General features: G+C 41.1%; 3 protein-coding genes across 3 annotated transcripts; 2 read left to right on the top strand and 1 right to left on the bottom strand.

Moving 5' to 3' along the window:
• Positions 1-14,106: 14,106 nt before the first annotated feature.
• On the top strand, positions 14,107-14,732 carry LOC126673122 (multifunctional methyltransferase subunit TRM112 homolog A-like). Its single transcript, XM_050367110.2, has one exon. It carries the CDS (start codon positions 14,209-14,211, stop codon positions 14,575-14,577), a length of 369 nt encoding a protein of 122 aa, XP_050223067.1. The 5' UTR covers positions 14,107-14,208; the 3' UTR covers positions 14,578-14,732.
• Positions 14,733-15,503: 771 nt separating this feature from the next.
• On the top strand, positions 15,504-17,828 carry LOC126673121 (uncharacterized). The gene is made up of 8 exons (XM_050367109.2): positions 15,504-15,911; positions 15,989-16,041; positions 16,312-16,371; positions 16,466-16,543; positions 16,701-16,830; positions 17,209-17,261; positions 17,354-17,506; positions 17,607-17,828. Exons 1-8 carry the CDS (start codon positions 15,599-15,601, stop codon positions 17,745-17,747), a joined length of 981 nt encoding a protein of 326 aa, XP_050223066.1. The 5' UTR covers positions 15,504-15,598; the 3' UTR covers positions 17,748-17,828.
• Positions 17,829-17,900: 72 nt separating this feature from the next.
• LOC126673119 (uncharacterized) lies at positions 17,901-23,036 on the bottom strand. The gene is made up of 22 exons (XM_050367108.2): positions 22,841-23,036; positions 22,608-22,756; positions 22,234-22,313; positions 21,910-21,996; positions 21,754-21,804; positions 21,358-21,475; positions 21,210-21,266; positions 21,062-21,126; positions 20,895-20,978; positions 20,761-20,811; positions 20,611-20,673; positions 20,484-20,530; positions 20,310-20,379; positions 20,152-20,214; positions 19,684-19,773; positions 19,564-19,602; positions 19,255-19,482; positions 19,079-19,164; positions 18,868-18,916; positions 18,708-18,788; positions 18,517-18,610; positions 17,901-18,430 (listed from the first exon to the last, which is right to left on the bottom strand). Exons 2-22 carry the CDS (start codon positions 22,735-22,737, stop codon positions 18,249-18,251), a joined length of 1,815 nt encoding a protein of 604 aa, XP_050223065.1. The 5' UTR covers positions 22,738-22,756; positions 22,841-23,036; the 3' UTR covers positions 17,901-18,248.

The following is a 23,036-nucleotide window of genomic DNA, read 5'->3' as shown; positions in this document are numbered from 1 at the left end:
GGTTTGATACTTTAACGAACCTATGCAGATATTCACAGGGCTTGTTTGGTTAAAGACACTTAACCACGTGATCTAAAAGATAATAATCTGGGAGTCACGGACTCAGGCGAGATTAATACCGAAAACTACTCCTAAATTAAAACAATCCGGAGATTGCGGGATAAAAAGCACTGGGCTTGGTTTTTGATTGATTGATTTGTTGATACAAAAATAATGAAGCTCTGAGCTATTTATAGCTCCTCATAACTAAGACTCCTAATTCAACTAGGACTAAAATTCTAAAAGATAAAATACTCCTAATGAGTTACAAATTCCTATAAAACAGAAAAAGCAATAAATAAAAGACTTTTCGTTGGGCCCGAATCCCTTGTAAGCCCACATGAAGCTCCTATCCAATAATTATTTGGTCCGGTGTAAACAATGCCCCCAACAAGCTTGAAACATTTATTTTTGGGCTTGTTCTTCACTTACTCCTTCCTTTGACACTTCCAGGCCCATCCCTGAGGCCCAATTCGTTCGAAAAAAATTTAAAGGGGTGCGCATCTATAAACCTTTCGGTACCCCCTTTAAGCCACGTCATCTCCAGCTGTTCTCCACGATGCCACGTTTTGGTCCCACGACCCTTCGGCTTCCTCTGATTTGGCCTTTTAACAAAAATACCATTTCATTTCATCACTTACCTACTCTCTCTGCATTTATCAAGCTTTCTCTCTCCTCAGCAACCTCGAGTAATTCACCAAGTCTCTTCTGGTAAGTTTTCGCCCTAGCTTCTTCTGTCTTTGATTCGCCTCTTTTAACCGTTCGCCTAACTGAGGGCTCTCTTTTTTCTTCAGTTATCATGGCTGCTCCTAATGATGCTATCGCCGCTCAAGTGACCGATAAGATGAACGAAATTCACGCTGCTGCTCCAAATACCGATCTTCAGGTAATAGTAAAAACCAACGACGACAAAGAATGTGTCGGTCCAATCATTGTCTCGCCCAGTCATCTCTGCGACATAGCAACTCCATTTCATGAAGAAGTCCCACCACGCTTTTCATTACCTCATCAGTCCTCCGTTTGGGTCAACACAATGTTCAGAAACTGGCCGACCGAACACAAAGGGTACCAAGATTGGGTAAATAGATTGAAACCCCATTTCGGCCAATTATGGAAGGACGTCGGCATCTATGACATGATTAGTCTCTGCAAGGCGAGCAGGCCTATCGCCAAACACTACATCATGGGCTCCTCACTTTTCTGGTCTACTGCCGTCCACTGCTTCTGCTTCAAATTCGGCATGATGACAATTACTCTGCTTGATATGGCGGTCATGCTAAATATCCCCATCACTGGCGAACGCGTTTCGCCCAACCTGGACGCCGAAGTCCCCCAGTTCAAACTAACGAAGGCTCAGAGAAGCTATGGTCCCTTCGTCAAGCTTTTTATGGGCGAAGAACATTACAAGCCGGATACCCGAGAACACATCGCCTTCTTGGCATTCTTCATAGCAAAATTCGTCCTTTGCACCTCTTCCTTCAGAGTTACCACAGATTGTTTCACCTTAGCTTCCGCCCTTGCTGAGGGCCGAAAATGCAATCTTGGAGAATTCATGCTCGCCCATCTATACAGGAGTTTGAATGAAATCGCCCCTCATGGAGACAAACGGATCTTTCAATGCCCAAGTGGTCCATTATGGGTGTTACAACTATGGCTGGCTCTTTATTTCCCGGAACTCTTTGAAGTTGGTCCACAGATAAAAGCCGAACTATGCGGTTACCAATTGATTGCTGCCGGTACTCGCCTCCCCCATGTACTAGACGTACTGGAAGTTTTCACCAACTCAGTCAGAACTGCCGAATTGTTCTGCCCCATTCTGTCTCTTCAATATCCCCCTACTTGGTTGTATCTCCCTTGGGATAGCGCCGATTCTGAAGAAGCAATGGCCGATCCTCGTGTAAAACTCGGCGGTCAAAACTGGGGTAGCGCCTTAAAATCACGAAACCTAATCGCCGGGCTGGAATACAACCGCAGTAGCATTGAAGCATACTGCCCAAATTATGTCGCCCATCAATTCGGCTATAGTCAAGGGATTCCCTGTCCTTTATTGATCTCCGTCAATAATCGCGGGACCTATAAACCTTCTTTAGAAAATTACCCAGACCTCCAATTTATCTGCCGCCTAAACCGAGCCTATCTTCCCCCCATTTCCGAAATCTCTCGCCCTTCTTTATCAATGATTCGGACCCTTGAGTATGAAAGCTGGTGGGCTTCAGTCGTAGAGTCTTATTTCGACCTCTCCCCCAAAGAAATCCTCAGTCTTCATAATTTTTCATTGCCTCCTTTATCACGAAACCCTACTCATGCCGATCTATTTCTTTTGCAGGCACCAAAACGTCCGAAATATGAAGGTAATCTCTTTCATCTTTTCGAAATAGCTAGATTCGAACGTTTCTATAAGTTCAAATATGACCCTTTAGATCGCCCTGGTATGAACCTTAGGATGCAAAAACATAGACGAATGGCTAGGGCAAAATATGATGAAAAAATGAAGAAAGTGTGGGAAGAACATTACGAACAAAAATACTCTTATGAATTTTATCTTGCTCATATTCGCCCTAAATTTAAATATAAGAGCCCACCAGTACCCAAAGTTAATATGTCCACCGTTGATCAAATAAAACTTCCCAAGAAAAAATTAAAAAAGCGAAAACCTGAAATAACAAGTGAAGGCGTAACATACACCGGCATCAGATGCCCTTCTGATGTCGAGGCGATAGCCGAACTTGTCCGAATTGGCTATAGTAGGATACCAGGTAACTTGCTTATTTTTTCATTTATTCTTATTAAATTCGCCCTCTAATTTTGTTGCTTTTCTCAGTTGGCGTTCCTAAGTGGGGTAAGGGAGATGTATTCGACACCGACGGCGAGGAGCGTTCTGAACCTAAAAGGGCGAAACAAAAACGTCCTGCCAAGAAACCCTCCAAGAAGGAGCCTAAAACGAAGAGGGCGAAACAGGACACATCGGGATCCCGGATGTTCGACCCTGCACCTATTGAAGCCCCACTTACCAGACCTTCAAGCGTGCAATCTTCTTCTCGGGGTGATACTGAAACAGCCGAGGAGCTTACTGGAGACGAGGGCCGAACCGTGGAGCCGGTGGTTTCTCAGAAGTCCAATTCCACGGTGACACCTACCGTGTCCCAGATGCTGGCGTTTTCGCCCATGCCGACGCTGCTGTCTCCATTGAGCTCGTCTCTTGCCAATCTGCCGGCGAAGCTCGCTTCCAAGACTAAGGTACCTCATATTTGCTTCACTTTGCTTCAATAGTAAAGTTATCAGCTGATCTTTTATTGTGGTCAAACCTGGCAGATCCCTGATGACACCACTGGCTGCGACGACGTTGCGGCGAAGGCTGCTGCTTTTCTGGATTCTGACAGCGATATGGATGATTCGCCCGTCCAAGAGACTGAAGCGCCAAGAGAAGCCAAAGGCTCTGAAAGCTGGGGCGATCATTTAGATGCTGTTTCTACTTTGAAGTCCCAAGGCGTCTCCCTCTTTAAGTCGCCTAAAGATGTTGAACGCCTACAAAAATCGGCGACTGCTTTGGCCGACGCTCCTCCAGAAGTCTTAAGTGAGAAGGCCCGTAGTGCTATGGTCAAGCTGTCGGCCTCGCTCCCCGCTTTCAAGGTCATTTATGACGAATCAACGGCGATACAATCCGAGCATGACAAACTCTTCGCCCAAGAGAATGCTGTCAAGGAGAAACTGGATGGGCTAAAGTTAAATGTAAAATCGGCTGTGTCGACTCTCACGTCTCGCCGGAATCATGCCAAAGAGCTTCAGGAGAAGATCGCTGTGATGAAGTCTGAGTTGGAGGCGGAAGAACAATCCATCGGCGATCTTGAAGTGGCGATGGACAAGGACTTGCTTGAGGGTATCGCTGTCAAGAAAGATCGAAACGCCCTGAAGCAGAGCCTTGCGAAGATGAAGTCAAAGGTGGCAGACGCTCGCTCTCAATTCAGCACTCTCCGTAGTGAGATGGGCGATATGTTTAGTCATTTTTAGCACTCTAAGTTCAGAACAATTTTTACAATTTTGTATGTTAATTCTGAATATTAAAACCCTTGGGTCGGCCTGGGGCCGTATATGGTTTTTTGCAATTTTAATGCTCATTCGGCCATCGAGCCGAAAGTTTCATTTTCACATTTGCGCCTTGTTTGATTATTATTATATTATCGGCTAATAATATTAATCCGATACGAAATAATATTATTAAGCTAAAAAATAATTACAAGGTGTTGAGAAAAACGGAGAACCCGTTGAAAAAACTCAACTGATGTGAAACGCCGAAAATAGCAAATGGTACTACCAACTGATCGGCGTTTTCCTATATTCGCCGCATATTCTGTAAAATGATATCTCATGTTGCTCGGCGGGAAATTACAAACAGCACTACTCTTCGCCGGCTCCAAATAATCGACGGTCTACGCCCTCCCAACAGCTCGGGACGTACTTTTTCAGGAACTGACCGTTGATCGCCCTATCGTGTTCTCCCCCATCAATATCTGCCAACAAGTAAGCACCGCCTGTTAACTTGTTGACCACGATAAAGGGGCCTTCCCAGTTCGGGCTCCATTTGCCAAGCCGAGTGTCTTTGTGGCCGATAGGCAAGACTGCTTTCCATACTATGTCGCCCACGGCTAAACCTTTCCGTTTTACCCGTTTGTTGTAAGCTCTCTCGACCCGTCTTTTCTGGGCTTCCAAGTGGTCTAACGCCGTCAAACGTTCTTCGTCAAGGTCCAGAGAATCTATCACCATCTTGTCAAAGTAATCTTCTTTGGACAATTCGCTTTGGTATCTGCGGCGAGTAGACATGACGGTCAGCTCCATTGGCAACATCGCATCGTAACCATAGACCAGCCTAAAAGGCGAGGTCCCAGTAGCCGACTTCTGACTGGTTCTATTCGCCCAAACAGCTTCTGATAAAAACACATGCCATTGCCTTGGGTTTTCTTCAATCATCTTTTGAACTATGAGCTTGATGGCTTTGTTCGTGGCTTCGGCCTGTCCATTGGCCTGGGCGTAGTACGGTGTTGAGTGTAACATCTTTATCTTCATTTGGGAAGCCCACCAACTTATATCGCTCCCCGTGAACATCGTCCCTTGATCTGTGGTTATAGACTCGGGCAAGCCGTGTCGGTGGACGATGTATTCTTTGAAGAACTTGACTACCGCTTCTTGTGTCGGCGACTTCAAAGGTTTAGCCTCGACCCACTTGGTGAAGTAACAAGTGGCGATAATCACAAAAGTATGACCGTCAGACGAGCCGGGGTATACTTTCCCTATCAGGTCGACCGCCCATCCTCTGAATGGCCAAGGCTTGATAATGGAGTGCAGGTCTTCGGCCGGGACGTGTTGTATTGGGCCGAATTTCTGACAGGCTTCGCATCCTTTGGCATATCTTATGCAGTCTTGTTCCATTTTCGGCCAATAAAAGCCGTATTTATGGATGAGCCACCTCATTCTGGGGCCCGCCTGGTGGGCGCCTGCTATACCTTCGTGTACTTCGGCCATAGCAAGCATCGCCTCTTTCGGACCGATGCATCTGAAGAGTAACCCTTCAAAGCCCTTCTTATATAACTCGCCGGCTAAGACCACGTAATTAAGGGCTAAAGTCCTCAACCTCCTATTTGTGGCGTCTGGTTTTTCGAACCACTTCAGGAGCTCGTCCCTCCAATCTTGGGTGACGTCCAGCTGGTAAACCGAGAACTGTCTTTCGTCGATCGTGATGCCCCCGGTGTGGAGGTTCGGTGTTTCCCTCTCTATGGCATCAAATTCTCGGTTTACCTTGTAACCGCTACCGTGCTGAGCTAGGTCGTTTGCAACGCCGTTATCGGCCCTCTCCGTGTATTCTATTCTCGTGTCTTGGAATCCTTCGATCAGGTGTTTCGCCTTGTTGCAATACCTCACCAATAGCTCGGACTCGCATTTAAATTCTCCTGTCACTTGTTTAATGACTAGCAAAGAATCTCCTTTTACACTGATCGCCCGTGCCCCTAGCTCGGCCAAAATCTCAAAACCGAATATGAGGGCCTCATATTCTGCTTGATTGTTGGTGCATTCGAACTGGAGTCTGAATGATAGCTGGTAGGATGCCCCCAAGGGTGTGACGATGTGTACTCCCGCGCCTGCCCCCTGGCTTGTCCTGGATCCGTCGAACCACATTTCCCACACGGCGATGTCGAAGGACGTGATGTCTACTTGACCAGGTGTCTCCTCCTTGAGGGTAATACCAGGGTGATCGGCCAAGAAGTCTGCCAATACTTGTCCTTTTACTGCTCTTTGAGGAACGTACACCAATGTGAATTCGGACATTGCAATCGCCCATTTTCCAATCCGATTCCTTAGGTATGGCTTTGATAAGATATACTTAATGATGTCGGTCTGGGATAATACATACACTACGACCGGCAACATATAGTATCGCAGCTTGCAGCATGTGAAGTACAGGCATAGACACATTTTTTCTATGTCGGTATAGCGAATCTCTGTGTCCGTCAATCCTCGGCTTAAGTAGTAGACTGCTCTCTCGACCCCATCGTCCTCTTGGGCGAGCATACATCCTAGGGATTCGTGTGCAGCCGATAGGTATAGCAACAACGGCTTATTCGGCTTTGGAGGGGTCATTACCGGAGGTTTCGCCAAGTATCCTTTCAAATCGTCAAACACCCTTTGTTGCTCGTCCGTCCATATCCACTCATCGGTCTCTCTTCCCCTCAGCAAAACACTCCAGCTGCGAAGTCGGCCTGCTGTGTTTGCTATGAATCTTCTTAAAAAATTGATTTGACCGATGAGCCTCTGGAGCTGCTTCTTGGTTTTGGGTGGTTCAGCATTGATAATCGCCTTGGCTTTGTTCTTATCTATTTCTACTCCCCGCTGGTGAACCAAGAAACCCAAGAAGTTTCCAGCCGAAACGCCGAACGCGCATTTCAGAGGATTCATCTTTAACCCATTACGTCGTATACGCTCGAAACCTTTCCGGAGATCGGCCAAATGAACCTCGCCGGTGTTTGATTTGATTACGACGTCGTCGATGTAGACCTCAAGGCATTCAAGGCCTCTGAACATCTTGTTCATCGCCCTCTGATATGTTGCCCCTGCGTTTTTTAAGCCAAAGGGCATCACAACCCACTCGTACGCCCCGATCGGCCCGGGGCATCTAAAAGCCGTTTTGGAGATGTCCTCTTTGCTGATTGGAACTTGGTTGTACCCAGAGTGAGCGTCGAGGAAACTGAGTATTGTGTGTCCGGCTGCCCTGTCAATCAGCATATCGGCGACGGGCATTGGGTATTCGTCCTTGGGCGTGGCCAGGTTTAGGTTCCGAAAATCAACGCATACTCGTAGCTTCCCGTTTTTCTTCATTACTGGTACGATGTTAGAGAGCCATTCGGTATATTGGGCTTCCCGAATAAACTTGGCATCTTCCAGCCGCTTAATCTCATCTTGTATGAGAGTATCCACTTCCCTGGACATTCGCCGGGGAGGTTGCCGAAATGGCCAAAATCCGCTCTTTAATGGAAGCTTATGTTCGGCGATATCAGGATCAAGGCCCGGCATTTCTTCGTACGACCAGGCAAAACAATCGCGGAACTCAATGAGTAAGGCGATCAGTTGCTCTCTGAATCCTTCGTCCAGTCCTGCGTTGATGTATATGGGTTTGGGCGATTCATCTGTCCCCAGATTGATTTCGAGGAGATCGTCCTGTACTTGGGCGGGATCATCTTCTAACTTCCCGGTTGCCAATCGTATGTCCCCGATCCGCAGCGATCCTGTTGGGTCCTGCTCCTGGTCCTCATAGATGCATTCGGCCGAATCAATATCATACAGCGAGGTTAACTGTCTAATCTTCTCCCTCAATTCTTTATGTCGTGCTATCATTTTGAATCTTTGAGGATGGTGGATCGGCCTTTGCCCCCGAGGGTCACTGATACCGGCCGATCCGAGTTAACGAGCAAGCGAGGAACGCTCGTTTCTCCTTTCGAACTAAGGGATTGTATGTTGCGCACCTCTTCATCGTACAAACGTGCTTCGAGCACGTTATGGTCCTCGCCGAAGGGGTTGGGGTCACCCTGCACAACTTCGGCCTCGCCGTCATCTCGCCATATGAAGAGCATCTGATGCATAGTTGAGGGTATACACATGTTGGAGTGTATCCAATCGCGGCCGAGCAAAATGTTGTAGTTGCTCCGGGCGTTGACCACGAAAAACCCTTCTTCGGTTTCTACTCGCCCTACCTTGATTCTGAGGGTAATGTACCCCTCGGCCGGCGTCTCGCCCCCTGCGAAGTCAGTCATGTAAACGTCGGTTGGGTCAAGCTGATCCCGAGTTATGCCCAATTTCTTGAGCATTTTCGCCGGTAGTATGTTGACACCAGCCCCGTTGTCGATGAGGACTCTGTTAATCGACACCCCGTTTAGATCGGCCTTGATGTACAGCGGCCGAATATGCCTGGTCATCCTTGTTGGAGGTTTACTGAGGGATACTACCGCGGTATCATCGGCGCTATCTCCTTCTGGTACGATTACGTCACCTTCCAACGTTGCCTTCTGCCCTGGTTTACTTCTGTACGAGTTGGGAAGCGTAACCACTTTCACTCCGTATTCGTCCCTTACCACCGGGACCCAGGCTTTCAACATGCCTTTCTTGTGTGAAACGACGACCTCGCGGTCTCTGGGCAATCTCGCTTTAAGCTGGCCATCGTGGTGCGATACCAGTACGTCCTTGTAGGACGATCGGCCGTTGGAATCTTCATCATCCTTGTGAACTACTGCCGCAGCAGATACATCGGCCGCTTGTTTTTCGATCTTCGGTATCCATACCTTCCTTACCTTGGCATTTCGCCTATCAGGTGATTTGGTGTCCGCGTCGGCCTGGTTCCTTGCCCCCAGTCTCTCGGTTATTGGCCTACTCCCGCGCTGCTCCCTGGGAGCCGAATCTGCCCCGTGATTCGCCCGCGACTCTTGTCGCAGCCTTTGCATTCGCCTCTTCTGGGTTTTCGTCATACGAGGGGTCTCCTCCGTTGGCCGAAATATCCTCTTGAATACATTAGTGGCAGGCCTCCGTTGTGGCTCATGCCTCTGCCACTGTTCTGTGGGCGATTTTGGTTTAAAGGTCTTGGGATGCTTCCTCGTGTTATCGCTTCCCTTGACTTTAAAACACGTACTGCATGATGGGCACGTCATATCTGCAGTAGGCGAGTTATATCGCTTCCTCTTCTGTTGTTGAGGTTGCCTTTTTTCTCCTCGCCACTTAGAACCATCGGTCTCTACTCTCGGCTTGGGTCTTCTTGGATTCCACTTGCTCCGTATCTGCCCTTGCTCCAGGTAGCTATCAAAGTGAGGCCGAACTGTGTTAATAGACACGTATTTGGCATCGGCCTCTTTCTTTGTTGGGAACAAAAGTTTCCCTTCGTTAATCGCCTTCTGAACCACGTTTCTGAAGTTTACGCAGTTGTTCGTACTGTGCCTCCAGGAATTATGGTACTTGCAATAATCCTTACCGACTAGCTCTTCCGACGGCGGAATCGTATGTCCTTCGCTTAGGGCAATCTGCCCATCCTTCAACAGGGCATCGAATATGTCGTCGGCCTTAGTCAAGTCGAATGAATACTCTTTTTGTACCACCGCGGTCTTATTCCTTTTAACAAAGCCAGGCTTTCGCAAGGCCGAACATTCCAGGGGTTTCGTTCCCAAAAATTCGGCCATGTTGACTTCATCCTCGGAACCACTATCCTCGCTATCGGACACCAAGGCCACGTCAAGCTGGTCTTTGTAATAGGTCCCTTTAGATGCGCCTCTCCTCTGCTCTTTTTCCTGGAGGAGTCTTTCGTAGCTCGTCACCCTGTTCGTTAGCTCGAACAAGTCACGAAACCTGTGGCCCTCGAAGTGTTCCCTCATGGCGAAACTCATCCCTCTTACCACCATAGGTACGCAATCGGCCTCTGACATTTTGGTGGGGCACCTAGTCCTGAGATTTCTAAATCGGCCGATATACTTTTCTGCCGACTCACTCGGTAGCTGTGAGATTCGGGCGAGGTCAGCTAGGGTGACATCAGGTGGTGCTCTGTAAAACTCTTCATGGAAGAGGATCTCGAGATCCTTCCATGTGTCCACCGAATTGGGCGACAATCTAGAGTACCATGTGAACGCCATTTTCGTCAAAGAGCTGGCGAAAAGCCGGAGCTTCCAGAAATCGTGAGCGGCTGCTTCGCCGCATTGGGCTGAAAACCGGGCGACATGTTCAACCGTCGATTGGCCCTTCTCCTCGCCCGAAAACAGGCTGAACTCTGGCACTTTATACCCCCTTGGGAAAGGATATAACTTGTCGATCCAGTCTGGATACGGTTTCATGTACGATGGGCGAGGCATAGGTCGAAGGTCCACCCCGAGCCTTTCTAGCATGTCCACAAGTTGCCCTTGATTGTATATACTTGGATCGCCCCCCTCGGAGTACGATCGTTCGCCCGTGTTGGGCTCCTGGGTGTTGGCTCCAGTAGCTTCCCCTTGTGGTCTAGCCTCGCCTTGTGGGTTGGACGAACTTGCTCCTGGATGATCGGCCCTTCCTGAGAACTCGGCCTCGTTCCTTGTTAAGAGCTTAACGGAACCATATGTATACCCCATCTTGTTGGGTTGTTGTTCGGCCGAACCACCTGGTTGACCAAAACGGCTCGGTGTTTGGTTCTGTTCGGCCCTTCTGTACCCTTGATCGGCCGCGGATTGCCCAGAGAATAATCGCCCTAGGTTCTCCATTGCCTTGTTGAGGCCATCTAAGTTCCCTTGGATCTGCCTCTGGACCGACGTTTGGTCGGCCATGATGTTCCTCATTACTTCGGACATCTGATGCATAGCACCGTCGAACATTTGCTTATTCTCTTGCGCTATTTCGCCCCTCATGGCCGAGAAGTCGGCCTGTGATAAAGAAGGGCGAGAGGGAAGAAGCTGGCGTGAGTAGTCTATCATGTCATCGGTCGCGTCGTCGACCTTGTCCTTAGGTAGGCTCCCCTCGGCGTCCGTTGTATTCGGCGCCTTGCTTGATTGGTTCACCTGTTTGTCCTTGGCCATGGTTTCTGCTCTATCCGAATCTGATTCGTCTACTATGTCACCTTCCTTCCGTTGTTGTCGGCGTATAGACCGAGCGTGCCTGGAATCGTCTTTAAAGTCCGTTTTTGTGCTAACCATAAACTGGTCCCCAGTGGAGTCGCCAAAAGATGTTCGCCTGGAAATATTCCGGACTCGAATCTTTGAATTTATAATCGGGATCGGTTTGAGGTTTGATACTTTAACGAACCTATGCAGATATTCACAGGGCTTGTTTGGTTAAAGACACTTAACCACGTGATCTAAAAGATAATAATCTGGGAGTCACGGACTCAGGCGAGATTAATACCGAAAACTACTCCTAAATTAAAACAATCCGGAGATTGCGGGATAAAAAGCACTGGGCTTGGTTTTTGATTGATTGATTTGTTGATACAAAAATAATGAAGCTCTGAGCTATTTATAGCTCCTCATAACTAAGACTCCTAATTCAACTAGGACTAAAATTCTAAAAGATAAAATACTCCTAATGAGTTACAAATTCCTATAAAACAGAAAAAGCAATAAATAAAAGACTTTTCGTTGGGCCCGAATCCCTTGTAAGCCCACATGAAGCTCCTATCCAATAATTATTTGGTCCGGTGTAAACAGTTATATAATTGTCCTTTTTAATCCATTTTTTTTAAATCACCTAACGTGACAATAAATAAGTGGATGAAATAAAATGTGATTTTTGAGATATGTATTTTTTGAAGAGAATTGGGTAAATAAAACATCGTCATGCAAGGAGGATTATAGAAGATGGATTATAAAATATATATTTTTTTGCGAATGATAATTGTTACCAAATTAGTAATGTATATTAGGGGTGAGTAAAAAAACTGGCTGACCAAGTTAACCAACCGAACTGATAGAAACCGATGACCTTACAAACCTTTTTACCAAACCATTCACAACCACAAAAACAAACATTTATGCCTATATCCATTATGAACAAGTCCTCGTCTGAGGGGGAGCCTGAAAACATTTATGCCTATATCCATTATGTTCGATCCTAACTTTTAAACAAATTTCAAGACTATTTCAGGCTAGATTTGTGGTATTGTCCCTCAAGTGATTAAGTGTTTTTCAGGTTTAAGGATTCTGTTGGTATTAGAAGTGCGAGTTTTAGTCAAAATTATATAAACATGGATTAAACATGTTTTAGCTTGTACTGAATTCTTTCTTAGCAATATATTGCTCCTTTTAGTGATTGACAAAAGAAACATTTAAAGAAACTGAAAGAGAAGAAGATGCGAGGGAGAAATTGAGAGATTAAAAGAGAAGATTTAAAATTGCCATATAAAGAGAAAATTATTCTCAGGTTCACACATATGTCATATGTCATATTTGACTTAAGTGGCAATTTACCCCTTAAATTTGTAAGTAATGGACAATTATATATATATTAATTTTATGGACAAATTAGCCACGAACTTGTTAATTATGGGCAATTAACTCCATTTTGACAATTTGCCCTCCTAATCTTATAAGATAATTATTCCCTAAATTGGCAATTTGTCCCCTTAATTTACGAGCTAATTTTCCAAAATGGGGTTAATTGCCCATAATCACCAAGTTAGTGACTAATTTGCCTATAAAATTAATTTATGTGTTAATTGTCAATTACTTACAAGTTGAGGGGGAAATACTTTTCCATTTTGCTTAAAATAAACAATACGGTCCTTTTATTTTATTTGTATTCACAGTTTTATTTTTCAGATCAGTTTTGATGTTAGTCAATTAAATCAAAAAAATTAACTAAAAAAAATTAAAGTTCAATTTAGTTTTTTAAACTTGAAATTTTAGTATATATAAATAAAAATTTAATAAATATATAATTTACTCGGTGGCAATATTAGGGCTATTTAACTCTACCTTGGGATCATTTTTGCTTCTCAGTAGTAATATTACATCAAACATCATTAAGATCACTTTTACACTTCAGTAACAATATTAGAGTCATTTTTATACCTTTTTCCTATATTTATCTGACGAGTCATCATATTTTATTTTTAGTCTAACGCTTTAAAATTTTTTTAGCCCCTTTTCAATTCTATCTCGACGTTGAATACTCACCAATTTTTCCTATTTCGTATAATCATATTTCAATTGCACCCTAAAATATTGAATTGACTTTTTTTCATTTGAAAAAAGTTTAAAAAAGTCCTACATATTTAATATATACTTTAAATAGCCTTTGATGTTATAAATAACACAAAAAATATCTTCCCCAGAAATTCAAATAATTGTGTTAATAATTTTTTTATTTAATTGTACTTTTAATGCTATTAATTGTTTTCTAGCATTTTCGACGCTAAAACCGTCCCCGAGCCTAAAACCGCCGATAGTACACAATTAACTTTTAAAAGTTTTAAAACCTTAAAATCATCAAACTTGTAAACTCATGCTATTTTCATTTATGATGCAATTGAAAAGAAAAATTATAATTCAAGTTAAATTAGTGATTTTATAAGATGAGAGTGCAAATGAATTGAAGGTAAAAGATGACGGATTTTTTCAGAGGATTAGCGTTTTAAAAAAAAACATTAGGCCTTTATTTTTTACATATTTATTTTTCAGCAAAGGCCTAATTACTTAAAAACCACCCACCTTATAATTTTTTTTTATTTATACTATGACCTAGGAAAATTTTCAATTGTACTCTATTTTTAATTTTTATGTTTCATCTCTACCCTAATGAGTTGAATTGACCTATTTTCTTTTGAAAAAGAATTTAAATTAATCCTTCATTTTTAACCTATATTCTAATAAAACGTTAATATTAATCATTTATATATCTTGTTTTTAATATTTTAATCTTTAAATTAATTAAATTATCAAAAAATTTATTTTTAGAGTACAAACGAAGTATAAAAATCGAAAATAGGGTAGAATTGAAAATTTTCCAAGGTCATGATATAAATGAAAAAAAGTTATAAGGTGAGTGGGTTTTAAGTAATTAGGCCTTTAGCAAAATAGCAAAACTCAAACAAAACAAGTCGTAGGGCTGACCCATATTTTCTGTTCCAACTCCTACCTTCTTCACCTGCTTCTACTGCTGCTGCTGCAATAGGGAGACAAGACAGAGATGAGGCTGCTTACGCACAACATGCTATCTTCCAACATAAAGGGAGTCGCAAACGGATTCCCACTCCGAATCGAAGCAGAGACAGTAATTAAAAAGGAAGTTGATTTCAATCCAGATTTTCTCAAAAACATGTTCGCAAAAATCGAATGGAAAGCTCTCGTGGACGCTGCAAAAGCCATGGGATACGCCGAGCTGCCGGAGGAAGCGGAGTGCGCGATGCTCGAATCGGAAGAGTTTATGAGGAAATTTCACCACGCGGTGTTAGAGGTTGATCTTGAGGAAGGAGCTTTGATTTGCCCTGAAACGGGTCGGAAATTTCCTGTCAAGAAAGGGATTCCTAATATGCTTCTTCTTGAAGATGAGGTTTGATTTTGTAATTAGGGTTTAAGGTTTTGTTTTTCTTGGGTAGTTTATGAAGATTTTGATGTTGAATTGGTGTCTTATTAGGTGTAATATTTTCTTGGTATAAGAAATTATTTGGAACTCTCTGATCTGTAATGTAAATGATTTAATTTTTTTGATTATTATGTGCTTAAAAATGGTATTTGAATGTATTGGGGAGTTTGATAGTGATTTGTAATAGTTTCTGTGCGACTGAGTTTTCTTTTACTGGAGAAAAAATCTGTTAAATTACAGTTTTAAAATTTTAATTAACCAAATTAACTTAACAGTTTTAACTTAAATTTTACATATTTCGATAAATTTGATTCTAGTTAATTCAATTAATTTAATCGGTTGATTGAAAAATAATGTAACTTGATTATAATGGAAGTGGCCATTTGTGCACCCTACTTGCTCGAGCTTGAAATCTAATCCATCAAAGCTGAAGAGAATAGGAAATCTAATCATCATGAATCTTGGTATATTACATCTTTAAGAATTAAAATATGATTTAAAGATTATGTGTCAACTTTTATTTTGATCAAATTATAATTTTTAACATATGCATTAATTATCGGCCTAATCATTCAGAAACCCCCCCACCTTTAATCCCTTTTGCAATTACACTCTAATGTAAGTTTTTTTTTAATTTTACCCCAATTTGTCTTTTTGTGTTTTCATTGTATCGCAAAGCATTAAATTGACATCTTTTCATTTAGAAAAAAATTTAAAATAATCGTTTATTTTTAGCCTATATTTCAATCAGACCCTAATATTATTGATAATATAAAAAATGAAAAATTATTTTAAACTTTTTTTTAAGTGAAAAGAGATCAATTTAATGCTCCGGTACAGTTAAACCAAACCAGGCCTAAACTAGTCTCAATGTGATGATGAGCAAGGCTATATAAGAATGGGCCAAACTGAAACCAGATAAGACTTGTATTGCTTCCTCTTACTCACAAACAAAAGAACAGTAACTAGCAACCTTAATTCTCTCAAAAATCTAATGCTTTCTTTACAGCTCAAGGATTTGGTGGTATCATCATCATCTCCAGTAACCAATTACTGGAACAACCATCAATTTTCTACTATATACTCACCATCTTTATTCCTTACTAATCACTATGCACGTACTAACAATGCAACTCAAACATTATCTACAAAACTGAACACCAACTCAAAAACTGCGGTTGCTGCTTCTTCGGATTCTGTTCAAGAAGAAGAAGAATATGAAGTGATAACAGCAATGAGGAGCAACCACAATGACATTGTAATTGTCGACACTCCTAAAGCCAGGATGTTGCTTCTTGACTCTACTCGTAAGTCTATGTTCTTACTCATTTTTTTACAGATTCTAGAGCTATGTCTTAACTTGAATATGGTGCTGCTGCTGCAGATAATGTTCATAGCATTCTTAACAAGGATCAGAAATGGACTGGGGCTTATTGGGTATGTATGTATGTTCCAGCTTCTTATCTTATCTGCAAATTATGGACTATTTTCCAGTATATATATGCTCATTAGTTTTGATTGTGCTGCTGCCCCATCTTTGTGTCAAATGCTATGTTACGTTGGAAACTTCTTCGGTTTTACATTTCGGCATTACATTTTTATTTCTTGAAATGTTTCTAAATTCTGTGCTTTTATAACCTATTGATCATTTTCAATTTCGGAGATTTCCTGCATTTTATTTGTTCTTTCCGGTGTTTAATTATGCAGGATGAATTTGCTAGTTTGCCAGCTATTATTCCAGAGGGTCCTGTTGCAATCCTTGGCTTGGTATTTCACCTTTTTCATGTTATACAGAACTTATTGTTCTTCAAAATTTATCTATGAATCAAATGATTGAAATTTTTAACTATATGTCCTCCAGGGTGCTGGTACTGCTGCACATTTGATGCTCCATTTATGGCCTTCATTAGATCTCCATGGCTGGGAGATTGATCCCATTGTAAGTCACATTACATCTGCATTTTGTCCCAAGAGTAAACACTGTTTATTTCATCATTTTCTTCCATCTCTTCAGCAAGATTATTGTTAGTTCCTTGCAGCCCGATCTCGACTTCTTTTTTCTTTGATAAAAACTGGATGTTTTATGCATGTTTTAGCTGATTGACAAAGCTAGACAGTATTTTGGACTGTCTGATCTCGAGATACCTACTACAGATGGTGGCATACTTCGTGTTCATGTTGATGATGCTCTATCTCCAGCAGAAAATGATTCTGGAAAATTTGCTGGTTAGTGTGCTTCTTGATATATGATGTATGCCTCTCTTACTAGACCAAGATTGTATCTTCTACTAGTGAGCCTGTGTTTGCTGTTCATATTACCTTTATCAATTATTATCTCTTCCGATTTCTGTTTGTCTCTGCTGTACAAGTGATTGTTTTTCCCTATGCCGAACAAAAACTTCTCCAGTTTTACGTTTCGGCATTTCATTTTTGAGAATAAACTCCAAAACTCTAACCTATTCCTATAAAATATGTTGTTTGTTCGTGTCCCATTTTGGTGTTTTCGTTGCTTTAGAGTCTCCGTTTCCTTGCTATATAGATTTTCTCTCATTGGTCATGGTTGGCATTGCTTTGCTAACTTATTTGGTGACAATAACTGTTCAGGCATTATCATCGACTTGTTCAGTGAAGGAAGGGTTTTGCTGCAGTTACACGAGGTACGAGTTCAGTGAATGTATTGTTGATTGAGTTTCAAATGTTGTGTGGATTGAGTTCTAAAAAGAAACTTAGTTGAATGTATGTTTAATAGGTAGCAACTTGGTTGGATTTGAGCAAGAGATTGATGCCCAACGGTCGGTTTATGGTGAATTGTGGAGGGATCAGTGAGAAACCAGATAATGCAGATGGAACTTGGATGGAAAATCCTACTGTCAAGGCATTATCTGAAGCATTTCCTGGACAAGTATATGGCATTTTTCTCAATTTTATTATCTTTTCAGTAATTAAAAAAAGTTTTTTGCATACATATTAAACCATGAAAGTGTTGGATTTGATTGAAACAGGTAAACTGGAAGAGAGTACCAGAAACTGAAGGTTCAAACTTTCTTGCATTCACAGGACCTTTGCCAGATTTCACATTCTGGGCTTCTAAGCTTCCACATCCTTTAAGTGAAAATGTAAAGAGATGGAAACCCTGTAGTTAGCTATATTTCATCACAATGAATTTGTTCCTTCACTATGTAACGGAGATCGAAAATTGCAATTGTTTTCGAGTTTACTCTTAATGACGGTGAATTCAGAAAAACATGGAACATAAGTTATAATCCTCTTATATAGTTAACTATGTAGCACGGAAATTGAAAACCGACAACACCAGCAGAGTTTAAATAGCATCATAAAAATTTCCTTACAATATAGATAGTTAATAACTGAAAAACAAAAAAGGAAACGGCTCTCATGTCTCAACCATTTCTCATTGCAGTACAACTATAGTAAGGCCAGCAGAAAGTATGGCACATAAGTAATTTAAAGCAGAGCCGTCCCGTTAAAAAGACCAGGAAACGGCTCTGCTTGAATCCACAAACTCTCTCCTTAAAGCTAAAGACACCTATCCATACTCAAATCACTGTACAGAGCATTCCTATGATACTACCAAGATCATCATCAGAATAAGTATCAGTACTGCAATGGAATGCAGCAACAGACTAATAGTGCACACCATTGCCATTGGTATATATGCCATCTGCTGCAATTTTTGCAAATTTGGAGGCGTGTCCATTTTGATAAACGTTTACTTTCTGTTTCGGGGTTCCATTTCTCATTCCGTTTGGAACCTTGTGATTTTGCAGGAGTGCATCTAGCTGCCCACCTGCTGCTGCTATTAGCCCTGCATTTTGGTCAAGAATTTGCAATTTGAGAAAAATCGGAATACGACAGGAAAGATCACTCAAAATGGGAATGAGTGAAAGGTACCTAAGAATAATGCAGAAGGCTTTCCGGGTCTTGATTTAAATTCAGGATGGAATTGAGCACCAACGAAGTAAGGATGATTCGGCAGCTCAACAATCTGTAGCGCAAATATGCCAAAAATGATTCAGAAATTAAACCAGAGAACAATTTTAGAAACAGGAAATCCTTAAACTCTATTGCTTTCAAATCCATACCCCCATGCGCTGACCAGTTTCATCCTTGCCTGTGAATGATAGGCCAGCATCTTCCAGGTGAGCTACCATATCAGGATTGACCTGCATAAGAATGCTTTAGTGTTTCTGATGTAACTACAGCTAGATACAGGACAGACATGCCAATCTTGGTGCTCCATACCTCATATCTATGTCGATGTCTCTCGTCAATGAAGCTTTTGTTCCCATATCTGAGAGAATCAAGATTATAAATGTTAGCAGTTAAGAAAATAGCCAGAATGAAATAGAAAGTTCTATTTCAGTCATTTAAAAAATGCCGCTTATATTGCGGCTAAAAGAACCTTATAATATCACCCTGTTTACTGATACATAATTTTTTGCCAATTACTTACAGTTTTGCAGATTTGCAGTCCATGATATGGAAATAAGTCCTCCTTGATCCGAGACGCATGGTCCCTCCCATATGGGTTTTTGATCCCTGTCAAAAAAAAGGCAACAATATCACACTAACACTAAGATCAGATTTTACTTCGATGTAATTCACACTCTAGCAGAACTGATAAAAAACCTCAGGCATAAATATCACGCAGGGATTCTGGGTGTTTGGATCAAATTCTGTGCTGTTGGCGTCTTGTAAACCAAGAACAGATCGCGCGAATTCGACGACTGCAATTTGCATTCCGAGGCAAATACCAAGGTATGGAACTTTATGCTCTCTTGCATACTTGGCAGCTAGAATTTTCCCTTGCACACCTCTATCGCCAAAACCTCCTGGAACAAGAATGCCATCTGCACCCTGAAGATAGAGGCTAGTCAGATGGGCTACTAAGAAAAGTCTTAGAGAACTTAAAGATGAATGAAATCAATCAACACAGACCTTTAGCAACTTCCAAGCAACCTTGTAAGCGTCTGGATTCTGCACGCAAAGCCCTGACGTTAAGATTTTTAAAAGACGATGAAAGATACACATACAATGTCCGCACTCTATATTAAGTACCTCTGTTGCCATTTGTTCTTCAAGGTCACAAGCTGGAACCCAGTCCACAACGAGTTTCTTCCGAAGGGTAACAGAGGCGTGCAGGAGAGCCTGACAATAGCATAGCAGCACTTGAGAATGGAAGAGAAAAACACAGTACTCATATGTTCTGCTTTAACCTTAACTATTGCAGCACAAATGAGCACATGCAACTGCAGCTAAAACTGAATCACAAACTGAACTTGGCTACTATATGTATACAGATTCCGTGCAACCCGCAACACAAACAAATGAAGCTTGCAGGTAAGAAAACTTCTCGAGTTCTATGTTTCAGCATTTCGCTTTTCTTACTGAAAAGGATTCTGAAACACTATATTTATAACTTATTCTTGTAAAAACGTTGTAGTTTCAGCTTTTCTGTTTCCATGCTACATAGCTTTCAGCTGAATAACAATTGAACGTTTGTCAAGGAACCATAGAAAACCTCACCTTTATTACTGACAGATAGGAATCTGATAAACCTGTATACTTCCCAACCATGGCAATTCGGACCTATAAATTCAAGGTTTACACATATAATCTCAGTCAAGAAGGATCAACAAATTATGGAATGTTCATCTCTGAAATTTGTTCCAATATTAACTCACCGGTTCGTGCAACTTGTCACAGGTATCAGCCCTTAATGTCCATTCCTTTAAAATGGGCTCCCTAGTAGTACTGCACATTATAAGAGTATCAAATATGAGCTGCAGCAACAGAATATAGCGTAGATCACGAAGTGCATATGCATCAAAAGGAGGAAAAACGATTAAAAGACAAACCCATAAAGATTCAGCACTTTCAAAATTGCTTCATGAGCCTTCTGATCCTATTTTAGAAGAAACACAACATTTATAAGAACAAGAAGTATATGAAAATGAAATTCACAACTGCTAAAAATGCACTTACTCGTAAGAGTAAAGGAATACGCCAGATGTTAGGAACATCATAGAGAGTGATGATATTTTCTCCCTGGAACACAAAATGGTATATGATTATGATCTTAATGATCTTGCAAAGTAAATCGGCAAAATTCAAAAAAAAAATAGTCAAACTCACCGGAACATGGCAAAACTGAGAAAGCTTCATCTTTACATTCTCATCAAGTGCCTATACAATAGATTCATGTTTAACAATATGAAGCCAACATAATAAGTATTTGAAAAATTGTGAGATACAGAAAGAGGCACTACCGATGCACTGCGACAAGCTAAGATATTGGGCGTCAAACCTAAACCTCTCAGGCCGCGGACGCTATGTTGAGTTGGTTTTGTTTTCTGCAAATAATAGATATTTAACTATGCTCATAAGAGTGGTTGAAGTTTGTTTAGTTAGGCAAAGATAACACCTAAACATGTACCTGTTCACCAACAACATTTAAAACAGGTACAAGGCTGACATGAATCAAGCAAAAGTTTCCAGTTCCTGAAACAAACAAGGCCAATGAGAAAAGGTCGATTGGAAACTAGAAATAACATCTTATGAAGTTATATAGCTAATGTTCTTACCCACACGGTACGAGAACTGTCCTAGAGCTTCGATAAAAGGCATCGACTCTATGTCACCTGAAAGCAGAAAATTTGCTTATAACATAAACAAAAACAAAGAAAACAGATCCGACTGCAAAAATCAAGAATATTAGTCTTAAATCTGTACCTATAGTGCCACCCAATTCAATGACACAAACATCAGCAGAACCAGGCAGTCCATCTACTGGTATCATTGCAACGCGTTCGATCCAATCTTGAATGGCATCTGTGATATGAGGAACAACCTACATATTCCAAACATACACAGTAACATAGATTATAAGAAATGGATTATTAAGTAAGCCAAGTGAACACAGAAAATGTAACAAATAGTCCAACAATATTGCACGAAAACGGAAATGCTAAAACGGAAAACAGCGAAAGCATATGTTTCCATGAACAGGTTATAAATATAAAATTTAAGTTTCGGAAACCTTTCCGGAAATAAAAACAAAATACCAAAATGTAGGACTCGACAAGTTCCCGTGCAATATAGCCAGAAATTAATTAAAGAAAATCAAACCTGAACTGTTTTCCCCAAATAATCTCCCCTTCTTTCCTTATCAATAACAGCCTATATCATGAACAAAAAATGACCCAAAAGTTAGCAACAAAAAGTGGTTGTGTGCTCTACTTAAGGATCTGTTTCCTGGTTTCTTGAGTGAAAAAAGCAACTTGCCTGGTAGATTTTTCCAGTAGTAATATTATTGTCTCTTGTCAACTTGATATCTAGAAATCTTTCATAATTTCCCAGGTCCAGGTCCACCTTTTCAATTTCAAACAACAAAAATCTGTCATTTTCTTTCTTTCAAAAGCCACACCAATTTTCCACCTTTTTCAAAGAAATTTCAACACTTTTCAATTCTTTTTTTCCCTTTTCCATAAACTGATATAGCTTATGATCACCAATTTTCCTCCAACAATTTTCACTCTCTTCACCAAGAATAAAAATTCATGCCAAAAAATTGAAAATTCATTCTTTAGAGGAAGAAAAAAAGTGTACCTCTCCTCCATCATCTAACACAAAAACTTCACCATGTTCAAAAGGTGACATTGTTCCAGCATCAGTGTTTAGGTAAGGATCTGAGTTAACAAATTCCAAACAAAAAAAATGAATCAATCTTTTTCTTTATAACTCTAAAGGGGAACGCTTTTGCGATGAATTGAACCCACGAACTTTAACAGTTTGCTGCTCCGTGCTTATACCATTCTCGTTGGTAAAAAAAAAAATCAAATCTTTGAACAAAACAATTTAAAGGGTATTCAAAAATACTAAAACTTTTAACTTTTTAGGACCCAAGTAAAAAAAAATCAGAAAATCCCCATCAAAGTTGACAAGTTTTGTACAAGAACAAGAACAGAGAGTAAAAAAAATACCAATTTTAATGGAAGTAACACGAAGACCACAAGCTTTAAGAAGAACACCAATACTACTGGCAGTAACTCCTTTGCCTAGTCCACTAACTACTCCTCCTGTTACCAACACATACTTCATTTTCTTCATCATTTTTTGTCTGTATCACCACCTACCATTTCATGTAAAAACAGAGCTTTAAATTTCAAAAAAATAATTATATTTCAATGTTGTGATTCAGTTAAGCTAGACCCACCTGAGAAATAATGAAGAAGATAGAAGAGCAGAGAGTTTTTGTTGTATATATTTGAGTAGCAGTGTGTAATTTTCTTGGGGTTTATAGTAACAAGAACAAGGAACAAGAAACAACAGAGAAATATTGGGATGCTTGAGATGAACAAGAAGAAGAGAGAATTTGTAGGAAAATGAATGAGATTGGTTACTCTTGGCGG

The sequence above is a fragment of the Mercurialis annua genome, linkage group LG3 (genome assembly GCF_937616625.2).
Source record: "Mercurialis annua linkage group LG3, ddMerAnnu1.2, whole genome shotgun sequence".
NCBI classification, from domain to species: domain Eukaryota; kingdom Viridiplantae; phylum Streptophyta; class Magnoliopsida; order Malpighiales; family Euphorbiaceae; genus Mercurialis; species Mercurialis annua.
The sequence above is the reverse complement of the archived record's forward strand: the minus strand, read 5'-3'. Positions and strand labels throughout refer to the sequence as shown.